This window comes from Lissotriton vulgaris, chromosome 12 (assembly GCF_964263255.1).
Source record: "Lissotriton vulgaris chromosome 12, aLisVul1.2, whole genome shotgun sequence".
Lineage (NCBI taxonomy): Eukaryota > Metazoa > Chordata > Amphibia > Caudata > Salamandridae > Lissotriton > Lissotriton vulgaris.
The window spans coordinates 598,964,761-598,984,251 of NC_141700.1; the positions used below are offsets into that span (position 1 = coordinate 598,964,761).

A 19,491-nucleotide genomic window follows, 5' to 3' on the forward strand; every position below is an offset into this window, starting at 1 on the left:
AGCATTCACAGATTGAATGGTTAGTGGCTGACAAAGGCAGCAGGTAGCCTCTCAATGCTTAGTGACCACATCCATCATTTTTAAAAAAAAAATCTTTTTATTATTTCAAACACAAACAAGACCTGAGAAGGGGCCAATACACATACAAGGCACATACAAGGCGCCCCACATTCCATGCTCGTATAAGATTCGACAATTATACATCAATTACCAAAGCATACAATCCCAATTCCAATCCTAACGCTGTAATGTCAATCTCTTCAGTCTGCACAGGAACCTGCCTGAGTCCAGGCACTGAATTCTTAGCATTGCCCTATACGTGGCCCCCCTCTATATCTATCAACTCCCATCCCCCACCCCTGCCGCTGCTGTTTAGATAAATAGTGTTGCTAAGTTACTACTCTCGCGTGTAATGTATTTACGGGTCAGCTCACTAACTATACTAAGATTCCTCATAACCTCCTATGTTGCGGGGACTTCCCACTGCGCTAATTCCCCCCAGATCGAAGGAAGCCTCCTATGCCTGCTCCTCTCCCACCGATGATACAGAATCCGAGTCAACATCCCCATCTAGCATCCGAAGCTCCACAACCAAGGCCTCCCACGCTCGTGCCGCCTCCAACGCTTTATCACTATGGGATCTATGAGCTTGCTGCATTCTAATGGAGCCCTCACTGCCCGCGTGCATCAGGAAATGACTGCGCGGAAGGCCAAAAGACTCCTGTACCATGCTAAATGACAACAATACGCCGTCCGCATACAGGTCACTCACCATCTGCAGGCCCAGCTCCTCCCACTCCTCCCACTCCGCCAAACCGGACCAATCGCCACCATGTGGCAGCGCCATACACATGTCCAATGGGATCTCGGGTGCATAAGGACGCTGCACTCCAATTTTGCTGTGGAACCGTTTCCAACAATGCCTTAGGGTGCTCTCTACCATCGATAAATCGGCAGACCTCAGTCGCTGCTGCAATATCACAAACGATAGTACATGTCTCGGTACCTCTGGTATAGTCCCCCTGTCCGGACCTCTAAACTCCAATGCTACCGCCTGAGTGAGAATCTAAAATTGCGCAGCTAGTGACCACATCCCTCATCACAAAACACTGGTACAGTTCCTGGGGAATCACAAGGAAGAGCAAGAAGTCTTTTTGTAACATTATTTTTTCTTGTGATTCACAAAGAGCCACAATGATACAAAAGTGATTAGCAAAGATATTGTGACTCAGCCATTTTTTTATATTTCAAATTGTTTTTTATCCTTGCAAAGCCTGCTACTTTGTGCAAGACAGTCTTTGTATGCGACAAAAGCGTTTTATATATCAGGCCCCAGGTTCTTTACCACACTTAATCAAGGTGTGCACTAAAAAACTTTTCCTAGCATTAAACAGAGAAAATGCATGCAGGTCCTATTATTATCCTTCTGGCAGAACTATGTTTGGGACCTTGAGTTTCCACTGCAAGAATAGAATAATGCTCTCAAAATGTATGTTCTTGCAGGCTACTACCTTGAAAACTGGAAAGGCCACATCACTCATCCCAGATATTTCCACATATCCCAGATATTTCCACATAGGCCTGGTTGGCTGTCAGGTGTATCGAAGCCAGAGCAGGCAGTAATCCCCACCACAGTGAGGAAGGATTCTGTCAGATTGAGTATGCAGCCACAGATTTCAAGTGTGTACATCTTGACTCTACACTTTTGCATACGTCATCCAGGGGCTGACGTTCACTCCCATGACTGAGACCCATCCTAGCACAAATTGACGTGATGCACCCTAAAGCAGCTCCATGGTTGACCTATAAACATATCAATGAATCTACTATTGCACTCCAATCGGCTTCCAGGTGTTCTCAAATACATACAGTTACTAACAATTGGTTTGAGAATGACATTCTGACCAAACAGTGTTGTAAATGTCCTCTAAAATGCTGATTAAATTGTAATAAAATGTGCCAAATATGTCCGAAATCTGTAACCCAGAATCAAGTAACTTATCACCAAAAAACAACAATTATGATACAAAGATGATATGACTACGGAATACAACTGACACTGTGAAAAAAAGTAAGTTAAAGGGAAGTTATGTTTAGCTTTGATTATAACACATTAACATATGTTTAAGAAAAATCTTAGACATTCACTTAAGAAAATCAGTTATAGTGCGGTTATGGTCACAAATTAAAACAGAAAAACCAACTGAAATGCGCAAGTTACAGTTAGTGCACACTCCATACATCACAAAATAGCCATGCAAACCATACCTTTCACACCAGACTCAATGATCATTACCTCACCCTTAATGAAACCGGTGCAATTACAAACGTTGTAAATCATCTTGCAGTTGAGATTGTGTATCAATTTACCCATACCACTTTAACAGATACAACTATGAATGTAATATTAGTTATTGGTCTGAGTATGTGGTATTTTTTAGTTACATTTTCATTGTGGGTGTTGTTACCTATTTGTATAGCTATTGTGAGGTCAAGGGCATTGAATTTGCCATGCAAGAATGTTTGGCACTTACTTTGCTCTTATTAGAGCTCACAAGAGTTACACAACTCATTCTGGACAAGAGCAAGAAGAGCATACCCACTTTTGAAAGTTCCTCAAAATATACCTCTTTTAAACATGTGAAGTAATTCTATCCACTGCATGCTTTCTTGCCCTTCCTATCCCCAAATCTATTACGGTGTGTCATACCTTTAAGCTATATCAAAATCTGCTATCAAACCAGCCTGTTACACATACCTTAATGAATGCCAGTAGCCAAATGCCAAATTGAGAATTTAAAAAATATTGCCATATGCCCTAAAAGTTCATGAAATGACAAGCATATTTGTTAGGAAAGTGATTGTGACAAAACCAAACAATTGCATTCTGCAAATGATTCGTAAATACAATAGGAAGACATTAAAATAATTTGAGATTCCAAAATTAACTTCTAACTCTTTTTTCAACAGGGAATTGGCCACCAACAATTCTTGGACAGATCTATGCACCAGATGATGATGACTGGGGCAACAAAACATTTGAGTCGGAAACACGATTGCCCAGGTAAGAGACACGGTATGAAAACTAAACATCTGCTCATTGCGCTGGTGTTGTGGCATCAGCTGGCCTATCAGAGCTCAGGTATTGTACTCAATTCTAAATGGACTTGAGCCATCACAACGCTGAATCCAGTAAGATTTGTTTTTATTGGTGAGAAACACAGAAATAAGGCATCCGCAGTCCAATTCGAGGGTGGACAAAACAAATGCATGGGACACGATAATGCATATTTCAGTGCAGCAGAACATATTTTCTGAGCCTCTCTTTACCCAGTTGAAGATTCCCAGGAATATGTGATACACTGAAGCCTTTAGATAGGATTTCATAACTTAACATGGTAAATTACTGTTCCTTCTCTTCCCATTTTTCCAGTCCTTCTCAATGCCATGATCTGGGTGCTTATTGCTGGTAGCAGTATCAGCCAGTGTACCATCTTGCCTGTCATTATGTAACTAAATGGGGGAAAACAGGTCCTGGGAACTCTCATAAAACATTAGCATGTCTTTAATCCAAATTTATTTTTTATTTTATTTGGTTGCTTTTAGGTATTTTAGGTTGAATAAAAGTACTGGCACCCTAACAATGATAGATCCTGCTCCTCCTGGGACATTCGACCTGAAATTCCGGGTTTCCGATGCTATCTGGCCTGATGTAATTTCTACTGTCAAGGTTCACGTGAAAGCATTACAAGATGAACTCATACAAAACTCTGCTACGTTACATCTTAAAGGTGAGTTACACCAAGAGTTCAGAGGTTCTACCATGATGCCCTGACCAAACTTCTGTCATTCTAAAAAGGGATGATGGAAGTACAATTCTATATAAGAGCATCGTGGCACAAGATGGTGGCACAAGATAATGTTTCAAAGGTTAGGGAAGCCCAACAAAAGGGATGAAACGTGGCACTGTAGTAGTATGTAGAAAGTGTAAGACAGAAGTATCTTCCTGTTAGGGTGAAGAGAGAATGGGAGGATGTCCACTTCCCAGAAAAAAAGGACTTAGCATACAGTCCTGCACCATCAACACCTGTGGACAAAGAGTCGTCACCAGCAAACACTCTGGGGTCACAGAAATCTGTGGGGCAGATATGGATTAGAAGTGCACATACAAGCATGAAGCATTCAATACTGTTGGGCCACTCAAAGGTTCACCCTATCAGAGTGTCTGTTCTTCATGGAACATATAAAAGTGATCCGCACCAGGTTGTGCTCCTCAATGGCCTTTAGTGCCCTTTCACTGACTAAATGAAAGGTGCTTCTTAAATAAAGTAATATGTATGCATGTCATCCTTTACTCTTAACACACAAGACTATTACCTTTACAATACATGCAGTGTTTTCTAACTACTTAGTGGGGCAAAAGTGCACGTTTTCCATATGCTTATAAAGTAAATAGGGCTGCTTTTTTTAAATCATTTTTTTGGGTGAATTCTAAGTTCAGTTGCCTCAATGTGTGAAAGAGAGGCATGTAAGTTACTGTACGTTAAAATGGCACTGGATTTATATTTGTGTGTTATGTGTGTGTGTTCGTCTAGGGCTATCCCTGAATAAAGTCAATTCGTAATTGCACTGCCAGATCCCCCATTCATGGTTCTATGGGGATATTTAGCTTTACGTGTGGAATAGCATGTAAAAATGGTATTATTGAGTAATTTTTCACTTTGTATACTGCAATGTTAGCACCCACTTTTTGCTTGTTTAAGAGCATGGTTGTCCTATTGTGTGATGCAGTATTAGTGTAATTTCTAATGCGGTATAATAGCATTTGTTTAAATAGAAAATTGTGTTACATGTGCAATAATCTACTTATCTCATATCTGACACCATTTATGCACTTCTGACCTTCTCTGAAGGAAGCTGTGAATGTTGTTGATTCAGTATAACCCGCATCTGATCTTATTCTTGTTCTCAGATTTAACAGCAGAAGACCTCCTACAAAAAGATGAATTTGGGGTCAGCAGACTTGATAGATTTAAGGAAGTGATGTCCGAAATTCTGCCAGCAAGTCCCAGGAATATAGAGATATTCAGCTTGGCGAACACTGCTGGAAGACAGACTATCCTACGATTTTCAGTTCTGGGCTCTATAGGGCACACTTACTACACACCAGAGAAAATACATGGTGAAATGGATGCTCATAAGGACAAGGTAAAATCCACAGCTTTTATAATCTGCTTACTGACCAGTGCTCTTATATTTTGTGAGATAAAGACTACAATCATTTACAGGAGTGGAGACTATGTCTCATGTTTTAAGTCACATAGATGCCATCATTTAGTCAGAATATAGCATGTCACTGTGAAGCATGACATATTGGCACAGATTTACTAAGGCTTCGTGCTGGCGCTAGGGTGATACAAAGCAACTCATGCTTTCTACTATCCAGCTCAAAAGATGTTTTGCATTACAAAGCAGCATTTTTCAAAGGGCCAAAACTACTTTATGTCAAGGGGATGTTACTGCGGTAGTACAAACACCCAAAGCTTGATCTACTGAAGTAGAGAGACAGGACATTGAATAAAAAATGAATGCCAATGACAATGACCCTGTGATCTGCCGAATCGAGGAGAGGGGGAGCAAGCTGTGAATACTTTCCAGCGGCACTGCTGTGGATTCTGTGTCCCGTGATCCCTCTGGTTCCTACAACGCGCTTAAAAAGCGCCACACAGCCCGCAGCCTCTGTAGCCGACAACAATGAATTGAGGCGAGGGGGAGCAAGCTGTGCATACTTTCCAGCTGCACACTTTGGGACTTTGTTTCCTGTGAGCTCTCTGGTTCCTACAATGTGTTTAAAAAGTGCCTTGCATACTCGTGGATGGGTACGCGCACGGGGACTTGCCGGGGGCAAAGTGCAGGCCCGTCCACACCCGTTGGAGCCTGAAGGAGGCTGGGCTGGGCCCGTCTCTAACGGCTGGATTTCTACAGGACATTGGAAACCTTTCTACATCTGACATGGGGAAAAAGAAGGTAGATCCATCGGTCCCCGAGGGGAGTATCATACCTACACTAGACTCCTTCTTGGTAAAAGCAACAACAGCGATATCAAATCAGATTGCCTTAATAGAGAAAAGACTATCACTGGGGTAGCACTATAACTGAACCCTCTTTAACATCTGATACTATGCTGTCAGCGATGGAATTACAGGGCGTCGCCTCTAATGCCATCATAACGGACTTACCTCATTTGCCGCAAATCACTCCAGAGATAATTACTCTGCCGACTAGAATGTCCCTTTCCAAGAGGAAAAGAGATGCCCCAAGAGAAACTTTGCTTATTAAACCAAAAACATTGAGAAAGTCATCATCTATAATCCCTTCCTCAGACTCACTAAATCAGATTCAAGGAAAGAGGACTGCATCGCCTGTTTGGAATGAGGACGATTTAAGCAATAAACTATCTCTATTACTGCAACCAATATTGTTATGTCTAACCTCAATAGAGGACATATTAAAGGTGTTGATGAATGGCAAGGTGGCCACTGAGGGGGTAGGGTCTGACAGATCCCAAGCACATTTAGTTAATTGATGGTTAAAGAAGGGGTTTCTTGCAATGAGACAAGCGGGAAGGAGAGATTGAATCTGACCGCTACTTCCATTTTGCAACCGGTGCCATCCTCTTGTGGATTGCTTCGTTAGGGGGGCATAGGGGCGGCAAGTTTATCACAAAACTCAGGAGCAGAAAATGCTATCCAGAAGTGGGCTTGAGAGGTGGGATATGATGAAAGGTTCTGATGGTAATGGAAGCAGAACTCCTAAGAGGCAGCATCTTTGGACAAAAACACATTATCAATCTCTGAATTTTCCTCCAGTTGCCTGTCCTTTTGTTATAGTCATGGTAAACGTTCCGGTTCTTAGAGTAGGTGAACAAGAAACAACTATCCAACTCAGGGATAAAGCTAGGCACTGGTTAACAAAATCCAGCAGTCTGACCTACTCTGTATATGATCCGTTAACCCCTTCCACGCTGATGACGAGCTGAGCTCGTCATGGCGTAGCCTCCTCACACGCTGATGACGAGCCCAGCTCGTCACGTAACATGCGTTTTCGCAAATCTCAGCGTGCGAGCGGAATTAGGCTAGCGCGCATGAGGTTAACTATGGCCAAAAGACTGCTCTCAACCTCTCATTTAGCAGATCGCCCAAATTTAATGGACAACAGGGAAATCAGCTGACAAGCACAATGACGTCGATAACGGACACTCAATTAGAAATTGTAGGAAATAGGCAGAGTGCGAACTAATCCAAACCCCAATACTAATGGATTAATAGGCAATGTGGAGTTAATGAGTAACGATAACCATATCTTACTCTCCTGGAACATTGCAGGATATAATATTAAAAAAATGTAATGAGGAGTGGTATAATGAATTAGCAAATCACCATATTATATGTCTACAAGAAACCTGGGAGTTGAATACCATTTATTTAAACAGGTATTGTTGCCTGAAAACCCCAGCTCTTCCATTGAAAAGAGGGAGAGCTAAAGGAGGCCTATTAACCTCTCTAGCTAACAGAACTATATTTAAATTGGTTGTTTTTGTAAATAATTCGCCTTATTTTTTATATTTTGCTGCTAAATGATGATCCCAGCATGAACTTAATGATAATACATTTCTATAATAATGACTTTGAGGATCCAACCTCAGTGGTTAAGCAATTAGAGAGTATCCTGAAGGATGTAATGTTTCAACAGTCAAAGCCAGTGTATGTCATCTGGGTTGGTGATTTCAATATAAATAGATGCATGAACGATGACTTCGGGTAATGTGTCCTCACTGTCCATGAGGAGGAATTGATCAACCACTTTACTCACTCAATATATGGAAATGCCTTAAATAGCCTATTAATAAACTGGCAGCTAGAAATCAGAGCCCAGAGAGGTGCTACTGATGCCCAAATGATTGCCTGATCAATAGATCATATTATAACTTCGGCCAACTATGGAGATAATTCCAGTAAGTTATCTTGGATTGGGGTATGTTTCATAGATTCACATGCCTGAATCATTCCCCGTCGCCGAGGCGGGAGTCCTACGGTACATAAAAAAACAGTGCAAAAAGCACATTATAGTAGTAGGCCCTAGAAAAAGGCCTGAGGCCTAGATTGTAGTAGACTATCTACCTCATTATGCTAAAAAAGACCAAAGTCTTTGCATCAACCAATTAGCTTACAGCACCCTCTAGAACCCTCTCTGCAGAGCCAGTTCTCCTCAGATTTTCACAGCACGTCGTGTGGAAGGGAGTCTCCCTGAGTCTTGACTCAGTTTTTATCCTGACAAGAAGGCCTTGTTTAGACCTTGTAGAACCTGCGAAAAGAAAAAGGTCCATGTTGATGACTAACATAAGGACTGTATTTATTGTCTCTACCCTAAACATGAGGCAAAATGTTTTAAAATCTGCCGCACCTTCCCTTCAAAAACCTTAAGGGATAGGGAGGCCAGAGTCTTTTTGTGGCTGAAATCCTGTTCTACGGATGACAATGACAAGGCCTCTACCTCCAGCAAAAGGGCGAGGTCTAAAGAGGATGATTCAAGTGAGGGGAGAACGCTGCTAAAACCTCCCACTCCACTTCAGGCTCCTTACAGAGATCTCCACATTCTGTCTCTGGAGCCTCAGCCACCAAAGATTCTTCAAAGAAAACCGTGAGTAAGAGCTCTGCTGTCTCCTCACCAGTGAGTACTATCTCTACTTCGGCCTCTTCTTCTATGGCTATGATCTCCACCACAGCTATCACTTCTCCTATTGTTTCTACGAGAATATGTATTGTGACTAAGAAGGCTCTCGTAGACGACCCGTCGACGACGACATCATCGTCAACGAAGCTTTTGTCAACTAAGAGGATCCCGTCGACGAAGTCATCGCCACCACCGTTGACGACTGTCTCATCGACGAAGAAGCGTATCCCGTCGACGACATCGACGACGAGTCCGTCGACGGCTGCCCCGTCGACGTCGAGTCCGTCAACGGCTGCCCCGTCGACGATTGTCCCGTCGACGACGGCTCCATCGACGTCGAGCCCATCAACGACGGTCCCGTCGACGTTGAGCCCATCGATGACGGTCCCGTCGACGGCAATTCCATCGACGACGATGATCCTCCCGTCGACGACGACATCTTTACAGCTAGCAACTGCACCATTGTCACCGGTGCCATCAAGAAGAATGGATTCAGCTTTGGTTAAGCCTATCGCTGTGAAGCAGGCTGAAAAATTTGATGACGATAATGAGGGAGCTTTTGGAGTAGCTCGCCATCCATCCGAACTCGTTATTAAGTGCCAGGATGAGGATGAAGACGATACTTATTCAGGACACTATTACCAGGAAGACATTGTAGTGCCTCATTCTATGGAACAGCAAAGACGACCTAAAGTTTCGGAGGTCACTCATTTACCACCTAACCTTATTCAGGACTTACAGGCTATGCTTGCAGATTATAAACAGCGTTTACCGGCGCAAATACCTCAACCTGTTGCTCCGGTTCCTCCGCCTCAAGTTCCGCCACTTTCTCCGGTCGTAGACGCTCCGCAACCTGAGTTGCCTACACACACCCCGGACACTTCTTCGGATGAAGAAGTAGAGGAAGGAGAGTTACCTAACGTGCCTCCAGTGGATCCGTGGGATGACTACGTTATCCCCATGCCATCCCCCCAACGCCTCAACCTTCAGACTCGCCACCTGAAGATATAGGGGGATTCCACAATCTTATGCAGAGAGCAGCAAATAAATTTAAGCTCCTGGTGATGGTGGATCAAACGGAATGTTTTCTTCACGATTTCAAAGAAGAAACTAGGAAGGTGTCTAGAGCCATTCCGATTATTGACTACATCTGGCAAGAGGGCATCAAGGTGATGAAAAATCCTGCTTCTGTGTCTGCTGTGTTACCACGAATTGAAACGAAATATCGTGCCCCACTCGGTAGTCCTATTCATAACAGACAAGGGAACCCTATAGGTATGCAAGGACCTAGGGTATCAACTTAGTAAGAAACAACGGTCCTTGACCAGGAAGAATTAACAATTTATAATAATTATAGGCCACAATAAGCACTATAATGAACAGGAAGTCCAGCCGGACTTCAACATTTATTCAATACTTAAATAGAACAGATAAACCAGAACAACAAATAAAGCAGTGGGACACAGTCCTGTATCCACAGTACTAGACATACAATACACAGTACACAAAACTAGGGATTTTCAGGCATTCAAAAGGAACGGGAGCAAAGAAAAGTAATCTTACAATCTGATTGCTTCACATATGTGGGAAACACATGAATTTTTGACACATAATCGTGAACTAGTGCTTAAACCACATATTATGTCGACGGCGTTTCGATCCAGTTATAAATAATGGATCATCATCAGGACATTCAGTGTCTGCCTGAGTTTAAAAGCCTAGAACCGGTGGAAGGGACTAATAGGTTCCCTAGGGCGAGCAAACTGTCAGATGGTGGGGTCTTGTTGCGGCTTGCGCTTCAGTGGGGCGTATGAACCCTGCACGACAATAATCAGCCTCATCGCAAGTGGTGATTCACACGGACTGAAGGTGGGGAGAGGTACGAGCCTCGCTACTTGGGTATCTTGGAGGGCGCGAGGGTGGAGAAAAGTAATGCTACAGATGTCGCAGGGGTGGCGTATCAGTCTTGGCAATGTTCCTTGCGCAGGTTGATGTCTGAGAAGCCGCCAATAAAATTCCTGGCTGGGATAACTTGGAAGCACGATGGCTTGCAGTATCTCGCTGGTGTAGCTTAGGTTGTGAGTATATCTTCCGTGATAGGGGAACGTCAGAGGAGCTGGGGCAATAGGGAACCTATTAAGTTTGTACAAGGAGCACGATGGCCCATTGGGACGCTCCTTAGGTTCACAATGGAACCAGTGAGCAGGTCTACTCGGTGCCGGATCGCGCCGTAGCACTCGGTAGTCCTGCATGCCTCATCGGTCATCCGCGTCCAGATTAAGTCATTTCACAGGCTGCACAACAAAGGTCAAAGAACCCAGCCACCCCTATTTCTACACCACCTGATAAGGAGGGGCGCCGTTTAGACCTTATTGGTAAACAATTCTCTACGATGGCTGCGGCTTCCATTAGAGCGGCAAATTCCTTGGCGACTATAGGGCGCAATGATCGCCAAATGTGGTCCGAAATGGCTTGTTTCATGGATCTGAGGACAAGAGACAAAAAGTGCGTAAAATTCTAATGGAAGGAGAACGCTCAGCTGCGGAATCTATTGACTGTGCATTGGATGTTGCGAACACGAATTTCAGACAGTTGACAGGAGCGGCGGTCTTGAGACGTCAAGGGTGGTTGAAGGCCACTACCTTTAGGCCAGAGGTTCAATTTAAAATACTGGACATGGCATATGACGGAGAGTCCCTGTTTGGGAAACATATTGATGAGGCTCTCCAAGCAATTAAAACAGACACTGATACTGCGAGATCACTGGGCTCATTGCAGTACATAAGAGGGTCCTTCAGAGGCGCAAGAGGACGTGGTTACTCGTCCAGAGGAAATCATTATCAACAAGGCAGGCAATACCAGCAGCAATATTGTCAGAACTATCAATCCTCTTATCGCCAGTCAGGATCAACTGGTTTCTCTCGCCAAGGAGGAAGAAAGCTCACAAATAATCAAGGCAGAGGCACTCACAAAAAACAGTGAGGTCAGTTGGGCGTCAACCTCAGTTCCCTACCTTCCCGTGGGCACGAAGATATCTGCCTTCCAACAAAAATGGCAACAGATCACTACCAATCGGTGGGTTTTGGACCTAGTCCAGCATGGTCACACCCTGGAGTTTATCAACAAACCTCCAACACTCCGCCCAGGGGTCCCCCTCCCCCTCATCTTCACTTATTGTTCAAGGAGGTTCAAATAATGCTTCTCAAGAACGCTATGGAGAAGGTTCCAATCCATCAGAGAAGGACAGGCTTCTATTCCCGTTTTTTCCTCATAAAGAAGAAATCAGGGGAATGGCGACCGATCCTAGATCTGCGCAATCTCAACAGATATCGCAAGAAGCAGGGTTTCCGAATGGTTACTCTTTCGGACATTCTCAACTGCCTCAACGAGGGAGATTATATGGCTCCCTTGGACATGGAAGATGCATACTTTCACATCCCAATCCACCCAAAACATCGAAAATATCTCAGTTTCACTGTAGCTGGCGCCCATTACCAGTTCAAAGTCCTTCCATTTGGCCTCAAGTCAGCTCCAAGGATTTTTACAAAGTGCCTGGCTCCTGTAGCGCCAACTCTTAGATCATCAAAGGTTCAGGTGTTCCCGTACTTGGACGACTGGCTAGTCAAGGGTCCATCGAAGGCCAAAGTAAAGTCCGACATTGCAGTATGCCGCACTCTCTTTGCATCGCTAGGCCTCACGATCAACAAGAGCAAATCTCATTTGATTCCGAAGCAGAGCATACTGTTTCTAGGAGCTTGTCTGGACACAGTAGGATGCAAGGCATTCTTGTCTCAAGAGCGACAACTCCGGCTACAAGCTTTGGCCATAAAGCTATCAAGAAAAAGGTCACTTTCAGTTCGCCTATTCGCATCCCTTCTGGGGATGTGCTCTGCAGCCATCAATCTCATTCCAATAGCACGGCTCAAGATGCAGCCTTTACAGGAAGAGCTACATCGTCAATGGCAGCATGCGACGAGCTCTTTCGAGGACACCATCACAGTCACCACCCGAATGGTGGAGGCCCTTCAATGGTGGACACAATTACACAATCTGAAACAGGGGCTCACGTTCTTGCAAACTCCTCCAGATTTCATTCTGACAACAGATGCGTCCATGAAGGGCTGGGGAGGTCATCTCCAAGACTTACAGGTGCAAGGCAAATGGTCTCAACAACACAAAAAATGCCACATCAACAGTCTAGAGCTGAGAGACATCTTTCTTTCTCTTCAAGCGTTCCTTCCCAGGATAGCAGGGTCCTCAGTCCTGGTCAGAACGGACAATACCACCAGCATGTTTCATATAAACAAGCAGGGAGGGACAAGATCAGCAACATTGTCCAAGGAGGCCCAAGAGTTATGGGAATGGTTAACAGTACACAACATAACTCTCAAGGCAGACCACGTCAGAGGTCTCTATAACACATTAGCGGACAAACTAAGCAGGTCCTTGTCAGATTGCCACGAGTTGGAACTAGACAACGGTCAACTGAGCAAGGTGTTTCAGAGGTGGGGCAAGCCGATGTTGGAACTATTTGCAACACAACAAAACAAGAAATGCCGGTATTACGCCAGCAGATACCCTCAACAGAGATCAAGGGGAAATGCCCTGTCCATGCGATGGTCAGGGATTTATGCTTACCCCTTTCCTCCGATCCCTTTGATTCCACGAGTGTTACGCAAGATGAAGTTGGAGAGTTGCCGCCTTCTCCCAATTGCTCCCAGATGGCCTCGCCAGTATTGGTTTCAGGAGCTCATGCTACTAGCACAGGAGCCACCGATCAGGCTTTTGATATCTCCGGCACTACTGTCACGCAACGAGGGTCAGATACTTCACCCAGACCCTCAATCGCTGAAATTGCACGCATGCCTCCTAACTTCCTAGAATTTCAACATCTCCAAATTCCTCAAGACTGCCGAGACATTCTGAAGAAAGCAAGAGCCCAGAGCACGTTAAAGACTTATCGTCTCAAATGGAAGTGTTTCTGCGCTTGGTGTACGTCAAACTCTTTACACCCTAGTGAAGCTCAAGCTGAAAAAATACTGCCTTATTTATTGCATTTGGCTCGCTCTGGTCTTTCTTTCTCCTCAATAAAGGTCCACTTAGAGGCTTTATCCAGGTACAGGAAAGTGGATAACGCTCCATCGCTATGCTCTTCATCGCTAATAAAACAGTTCATGAGAGGTCTTTTCTGGGCTTATCCTCCAGTAAAGTCTTCGCCACCAGAATGGGAGCTTAACACAGTCCTCTCACAGCTGATGAAACACCCGTTCGAACCAATTCACAAAGCTGATCTAAAATTCTTGACATGGAAGGTTGCTTTGCTGTTAGCACTAACTTCCGCCAGAAGAGTGGGAGAAATTCAAGCCTTCACCATAAAGGAACCCTTTTTACATTTCTCCCAGGAGTATGTCACTCTGCGGACGAATCCAACCTTCATACCGAAAGTGCCTTCTCAATTCCATCTAAATGAACCTGTAAAACTGAAAGTTTTCTTTCCAAATCCTACAACCCCGGCGGAAAGAACATTGCATTCTTTAGACATTAAGCGATGCTTAAAGTTTTATCTTCAGAGAACCAAAAACTTGAGAAAATCAGATCAACTATTTGTGGCGTATGGCCAGACTACATTGGGAAAAGCGGTCCTAATGGCACAATTTCCAGATGGATAGCCTCCGCTATTCTTTTCTGCCACATCAAGGCTAACCGACCATTGACCAGGTCTGTTCGATCTCATTCCACAAGGGCTGGCTGTGGCAGCGTCTGCAGCTTTGTTTGCAGGAGTGACGCTTGAGAACATTTGCCGTGCTGCGACATGGAAGAATGTCCACACATTTACAAGACATTATTGCCTGCAATCAGCAAATCAGGATGATGCGGCAGTGGGCCAAGCTGTTTTACGTCACCTGTTTCCATAAGGGATATATTCAGGTACCAATATTTGCTTATTCCATATGTTGTGAATACAGATCAGTATGTTGTTGATATAATATACAGGCATTTGTTAACGTGTCATCCGCATTGTGAATACAAATCAGTATGTTGTTGATATAATATACAGGCATTTGTTAACGTGTCATCCTATGCGGATGACACGCAGTTGGTCCTGGCCATCAAAAACAACGGCGATAGGGTGGCAGAGAGCATTAAAAAAGGTATGTTGGCAATTGGGGACTGGATGGCTTCCAACTGTTTAAAACTTAATTCAGAAAAGACTGAAGTCGTCATATTCGGACAACTCACCCCAGGTTGGTCCTCCGTATGGTGGCCCACGGCCTTCGGAACCCCGCCTAAACCCGCAATCAAGGTGAGAAACTTGGGAGTGGTCTTTGACGACCATCTCAACTTTGTCTCGCATGCCAACCAAATCGCATCCTCAGCCTTCCATAAACTACGTCTAATAAAGAAAATCATCCCCTTCCTCCCTGAAACCGCCGGGAAAACCTTGGTGACCTCTCTAGGTCTGTCCACTCTGGACTATTGTAACGCTCTTTTTGCAAATGCCCAGGTAAGGGTCATCAAAAAAATGCAAACCGTCCAAAACTCAGGAGCAAGACTTTTGGCCAGAATTCCTAAACATAAGTCCGCGACCGACACCATCAGAAACCTACACTGGCTTCTCATCAGAAGCAGGATTATGTTTAAAACTCTCTGCATTGTATACAAGTCTCTGCATAATCAAGGACCCTCCTTTCTCAAGGAACAACTGATTCCCTACCGTCCATCTGGATCTCTTCGTTCCTCCACTCTAAACGATCTAGTGGTTCCCCGCACCAAAACTGTTTCCTGGGGTGATCGGAGGTTCTTGGTCTCGGCCCCGAAACTATGGAACACCTTACCCCAGTCAATAAAAACCAGCCCCTCACTTTGGTCCTTCCGCAAACAGCTACAGACTTGGCTGTTCAACCAGTAACATCAGATCATACTCTTGCAGTAGGAGAATTATTCGCAGATATCTTAGCGCCGAGACGCCCACGGGCATTTGTTCGCGCTTAATTAAATGTTATAAAATAAATGAATATTGTTTACATAATATCGTGCTAATATTTCTTCCTGTGGAAAACTGCATGATTTCTATTTTGAAGTTGGACATGATTTATTAACACCTTCAATGCTAAGTCAATTCCCCCAGAGTGCTGACATCCCTTGAACAGCTTGTCATAAGCACAGCTCAACCGTGCCTCATGACGAGCTGAGCTCGTCATGAGCAGCGGAGGGGTTAATAGATCATTTACTATGTGATTGTTGGTTGTTGCATATAAATTTATGGGGGTGCACCACAATAAGTCTCCCACCATCCGCAACCGACTTTTGCCTGGCTTACTGCTTGCTATTCTGATCCAGGCATGTGAATCTATGAAAGATACCCCAATACTGGATAAGAAAACAAGTTACTTACCTGTAACTTCAGTTATCCAGTATTGGTATCTTTCATAGATTCACATGCACCCACCCTCCTCCCCGGAGAGTCAGTTCTATAGATTTGGTATACTTGTTCCCCACTTGTGCTACAAAAATCTGAGGAGAACTAGCTCTGCAGAGAGGGTTCTAGAGGGTGCTGTAAGCTGATTGGTTGGTGCAAAGACTTTGGTCTTTTTTAGCATACTGAGGTAGATAGGCTACTACAATCTAGGCCTCAGGCCTTTTTCTAGGGCCTACTACTATAATGTGCTTTTTGCACTGTTTTTTTATTTACCGTGGGACTCCCGCCTCGGTGACGGGGAATGATTCAGGCATGTGAATCTATGAAAGATACCAATACTGGATAACTGAAGTTACAGGTAAGTAACTTGTTTTCATATATATTATTATGACTGAACTCAGCGACGATGCAGTAATATCTACAATGATCCCATGGAAAGAAGAATCGATAAAATGGCGGGGTAGAAAGATTCCTAAACCTATCCTTGTTAGATCAAATGGATCCACATTAAGGTGGGACAAAATTGATGAAAAGGCTCTTTCCACAAAAGTGATATCTACTAATTACAATGAGGTCTTGACGTGTCTAGATACCTCTGTAAATATATATCAGGTAATCCAAGCATTTTATAAGATTTTAGAAACTATCAAACTGCAAAAATCCCACCCGTTAACAGCAAGAACTCAGTAACCAATTCGGTGGTTTGATCAAAACTGCACAGAAGCATCGGCTAACCTCTGCAATGCTTTAAAACTGAATCCTAGAGAAAAGGATCAAATTTAAATCCGGAGAGCCACATACAAAAAATCTTGAGAAAACAGAAAGAAAAAATTAAGAGCTGAGGCCTGGGAAACATTAAGGCTAGCATCTAATAGTAATGTTAGCAAAGCTTTCTGCAAAGTGATTAATGCCCTCCTTCTGTTAGATCAGGGAGGACCCTTGTTGGATACATTTATAGACGAGGTCACATGGATTTATCACTTTCAGAAATGTTTTCTAAAGAATGAGATGGGCACTTCTAGAGATTATTTTGTAGTTCTAACAGATACCCTCGTCTTTGAATTTTAGAATGGAAGAGATAGACCTTGCTCTATCACAATCCTCGAGCCTAAAGGCAGCTGGCGCAGATGATGTCCCTGTGGATATATTTCTTATTAATAAAAGTTTATGGGTTTCTTTAATCACCTCAGTTTTTAACAGAATTAGTAACTCAGGGCCTCTCCCTTCATGGAAGCAATCCCTAATCATCCCAGTATTTAAGAAAGGGGATGGTTCAAATCCAACAAACTATCCCTCCATTGCTTTAATAGATAACACCGCAAAAAATAATGGGTCAATTATTATTAAACAGACTGAAAGATTGGGTTGCTGAGAATAGGATCCTAGCGGAAGTCCAATATGGATTCAGGAACGGAGGGGCACACTGGACCAGTGTTTAAATCTCGCTTTAGTATCAGCAAAATATTCAATAGCGGGGTGTGGTCTGGCCACGTAGGAAGATGGCCGCCTGCTAAGTGAGCTCTGCCGAGGGACGGACCACCGACTAGCTTCTATGACTTGCCTGCTGGAGCGGGACGTCCTTTTCCTGATGGCAGTGCTCCGGAACTTGTGAGGATTCCGGCGGTGTTCTTCTTTTCTGGGCAGCGGCTCCTATTCCCATGACAGCGGAGTGATGGTGAGGCGGCCGGCTCCCACAGCGTACGCCTCGGCATTCGCGCGCTTTTGTGGCCGCGCCTCTCTTCAGCCGAGGCGGCGCCTGAACTACTACAGGGCCGCGCCTCCTTAATACCAGGGCTGCGCCTCCTCAGGCGCTTTAGAAACGCTGCAAGCTGCTTCTTCATCATTCTATTGCCAATGTGAGCAGTCAGCAGCGCCCTCCTCAGGTTCCTTTCATATTAACATTCCTCATAAGCTGCATTTAAGGCTTTTTACATGGAAAAGACACCTCAACAGAATTGAAAGGAACCTAACAGTCTGGGACGCTCGTTCTTTCACAACAACATGTCTATTTAATTACTTTTAATACTTGTTATTACATAAGGAAGCCAACAATTACTATTATTTGAAGGGGCAGAAATAATGCTACTGGCAGATTTACATGCAGCAGTACTGATCCATTTCGTCCCCTCACCAATTGGTTTTGCACCTTTTGTTTAACTGTTCTCTAGACCACAAGTGTCCTTTGGGTCAGATTGACTTGACCTTCTCCGTTTTACTACCTTTGTTCTCTGCCTTATTCTCCTAAAATGATACCTTACCAATTACACTCTTCCAAAGAGATGCAGACGGGGGAAAATACTGACGACTGAACTTACATTTACAGTTACTAGTTTCTATTGTGCGCTCATGTGCTTTGTTTTTCTTTGCAACCATTTACTGTCTTTACATGCTTTGCTTATGAGGTAGTTTACGTACGCAAAATTGATTACTCTGATATTTCATTGATTTTGTGACATATTATTCGCCTTTCTATGCAATGTTGTCATAATTTTCCGATTTCAGGAGTTACCTTTCTGCTGTTAGTATTGGTTATTGTATTCCTACGTACACCCTATTACCTCATTGTTATTTGCTATATTCCTGGCTTCATCATTGCCTCATATTCCAATATCTCCTCTATTCGCTACTGCAGACCCCCATTGAAAAGGTCAACGGTCATGTCTAACAATAGAAATGGTAGTCGTGGGCCTAAACAACCACTTTTCACTGATGTGGTAAAACAGCCCTCTCCTGTGGCAGTTAAAGGTAATGGTTCTGCGTTATCTCCTTCATCGAAAGTTGCATTGCCTCAGAGCGACACATCCTTATCTGACACTATGCAACGCATTTTGCAAGAACTTTCTGGGGTCAATCGGCGATTAGAGGGTCTAGATATTACCATGACTTCATTGACTGCAGAAACTAAGTCTATCAGGGCAGAACTTTCTACTTTTCATTCCAGGATTGATGTCATTGACTCTAAAATAATGGACATAGAGGGCCGTCCGGATTCTGTTCAGGGTTCAGATCAAGACTTACTTTTCCTACACAGCAAGATCATCAATTTGGAAGATCGCAGTCGTAGGGACAATATCCGTTTTTTTGGTTTTCCTGAAAATGTTGAGAAGCAAGACATGAAGACCTTTCTTTGTGATGGCCTTCCCACTCTGACTGGACTCTCTTTCACTCCTCCTCTTGAGCTCCAACGTGCTCACAGATTGGGTCCGCCACGTTCTGGCTCTTCTGCAAGACCTAGACCTATCATTGCATACTTCCTTAGACATGAACAAACCAGACAGGTTCTATCATTGGCTCGTACTCATGGTTCCTTCCTGTTTCAGGGTCATACCATCCATATG

At 43.9% G+C, this 19,491-nt stretch overlaps 1 protein-coding gene across 1 annotated transcript in view; it reads left to right on the top strand.

Annotated features, from left to right (window-relative positions):
* LOC147677808 (neural-cadherin-like) overlaps positions 1–19,491 on the top strand; it is a 684,133-nt gene that overhangs the window by 342,961 nt on the left and 321,681 nt on the right. Inside the window, exons 19-21 of the mRNA XM_086945589.1 lie at positions 2,971–3,064; positions 3,607–3,791; positions 4,973–5,208. Coding sequence (XP_086801715.1) covers positions 2,971–3,064; positions 3,607–3,791; positions 4,973–5,208 — 515 coding nt within the window. The remainder of the gene's footprint in view (positions 1–2,970; positions 3,065–3,606; positions 3,792–4,972; positions 5,209–19,491) is intronic.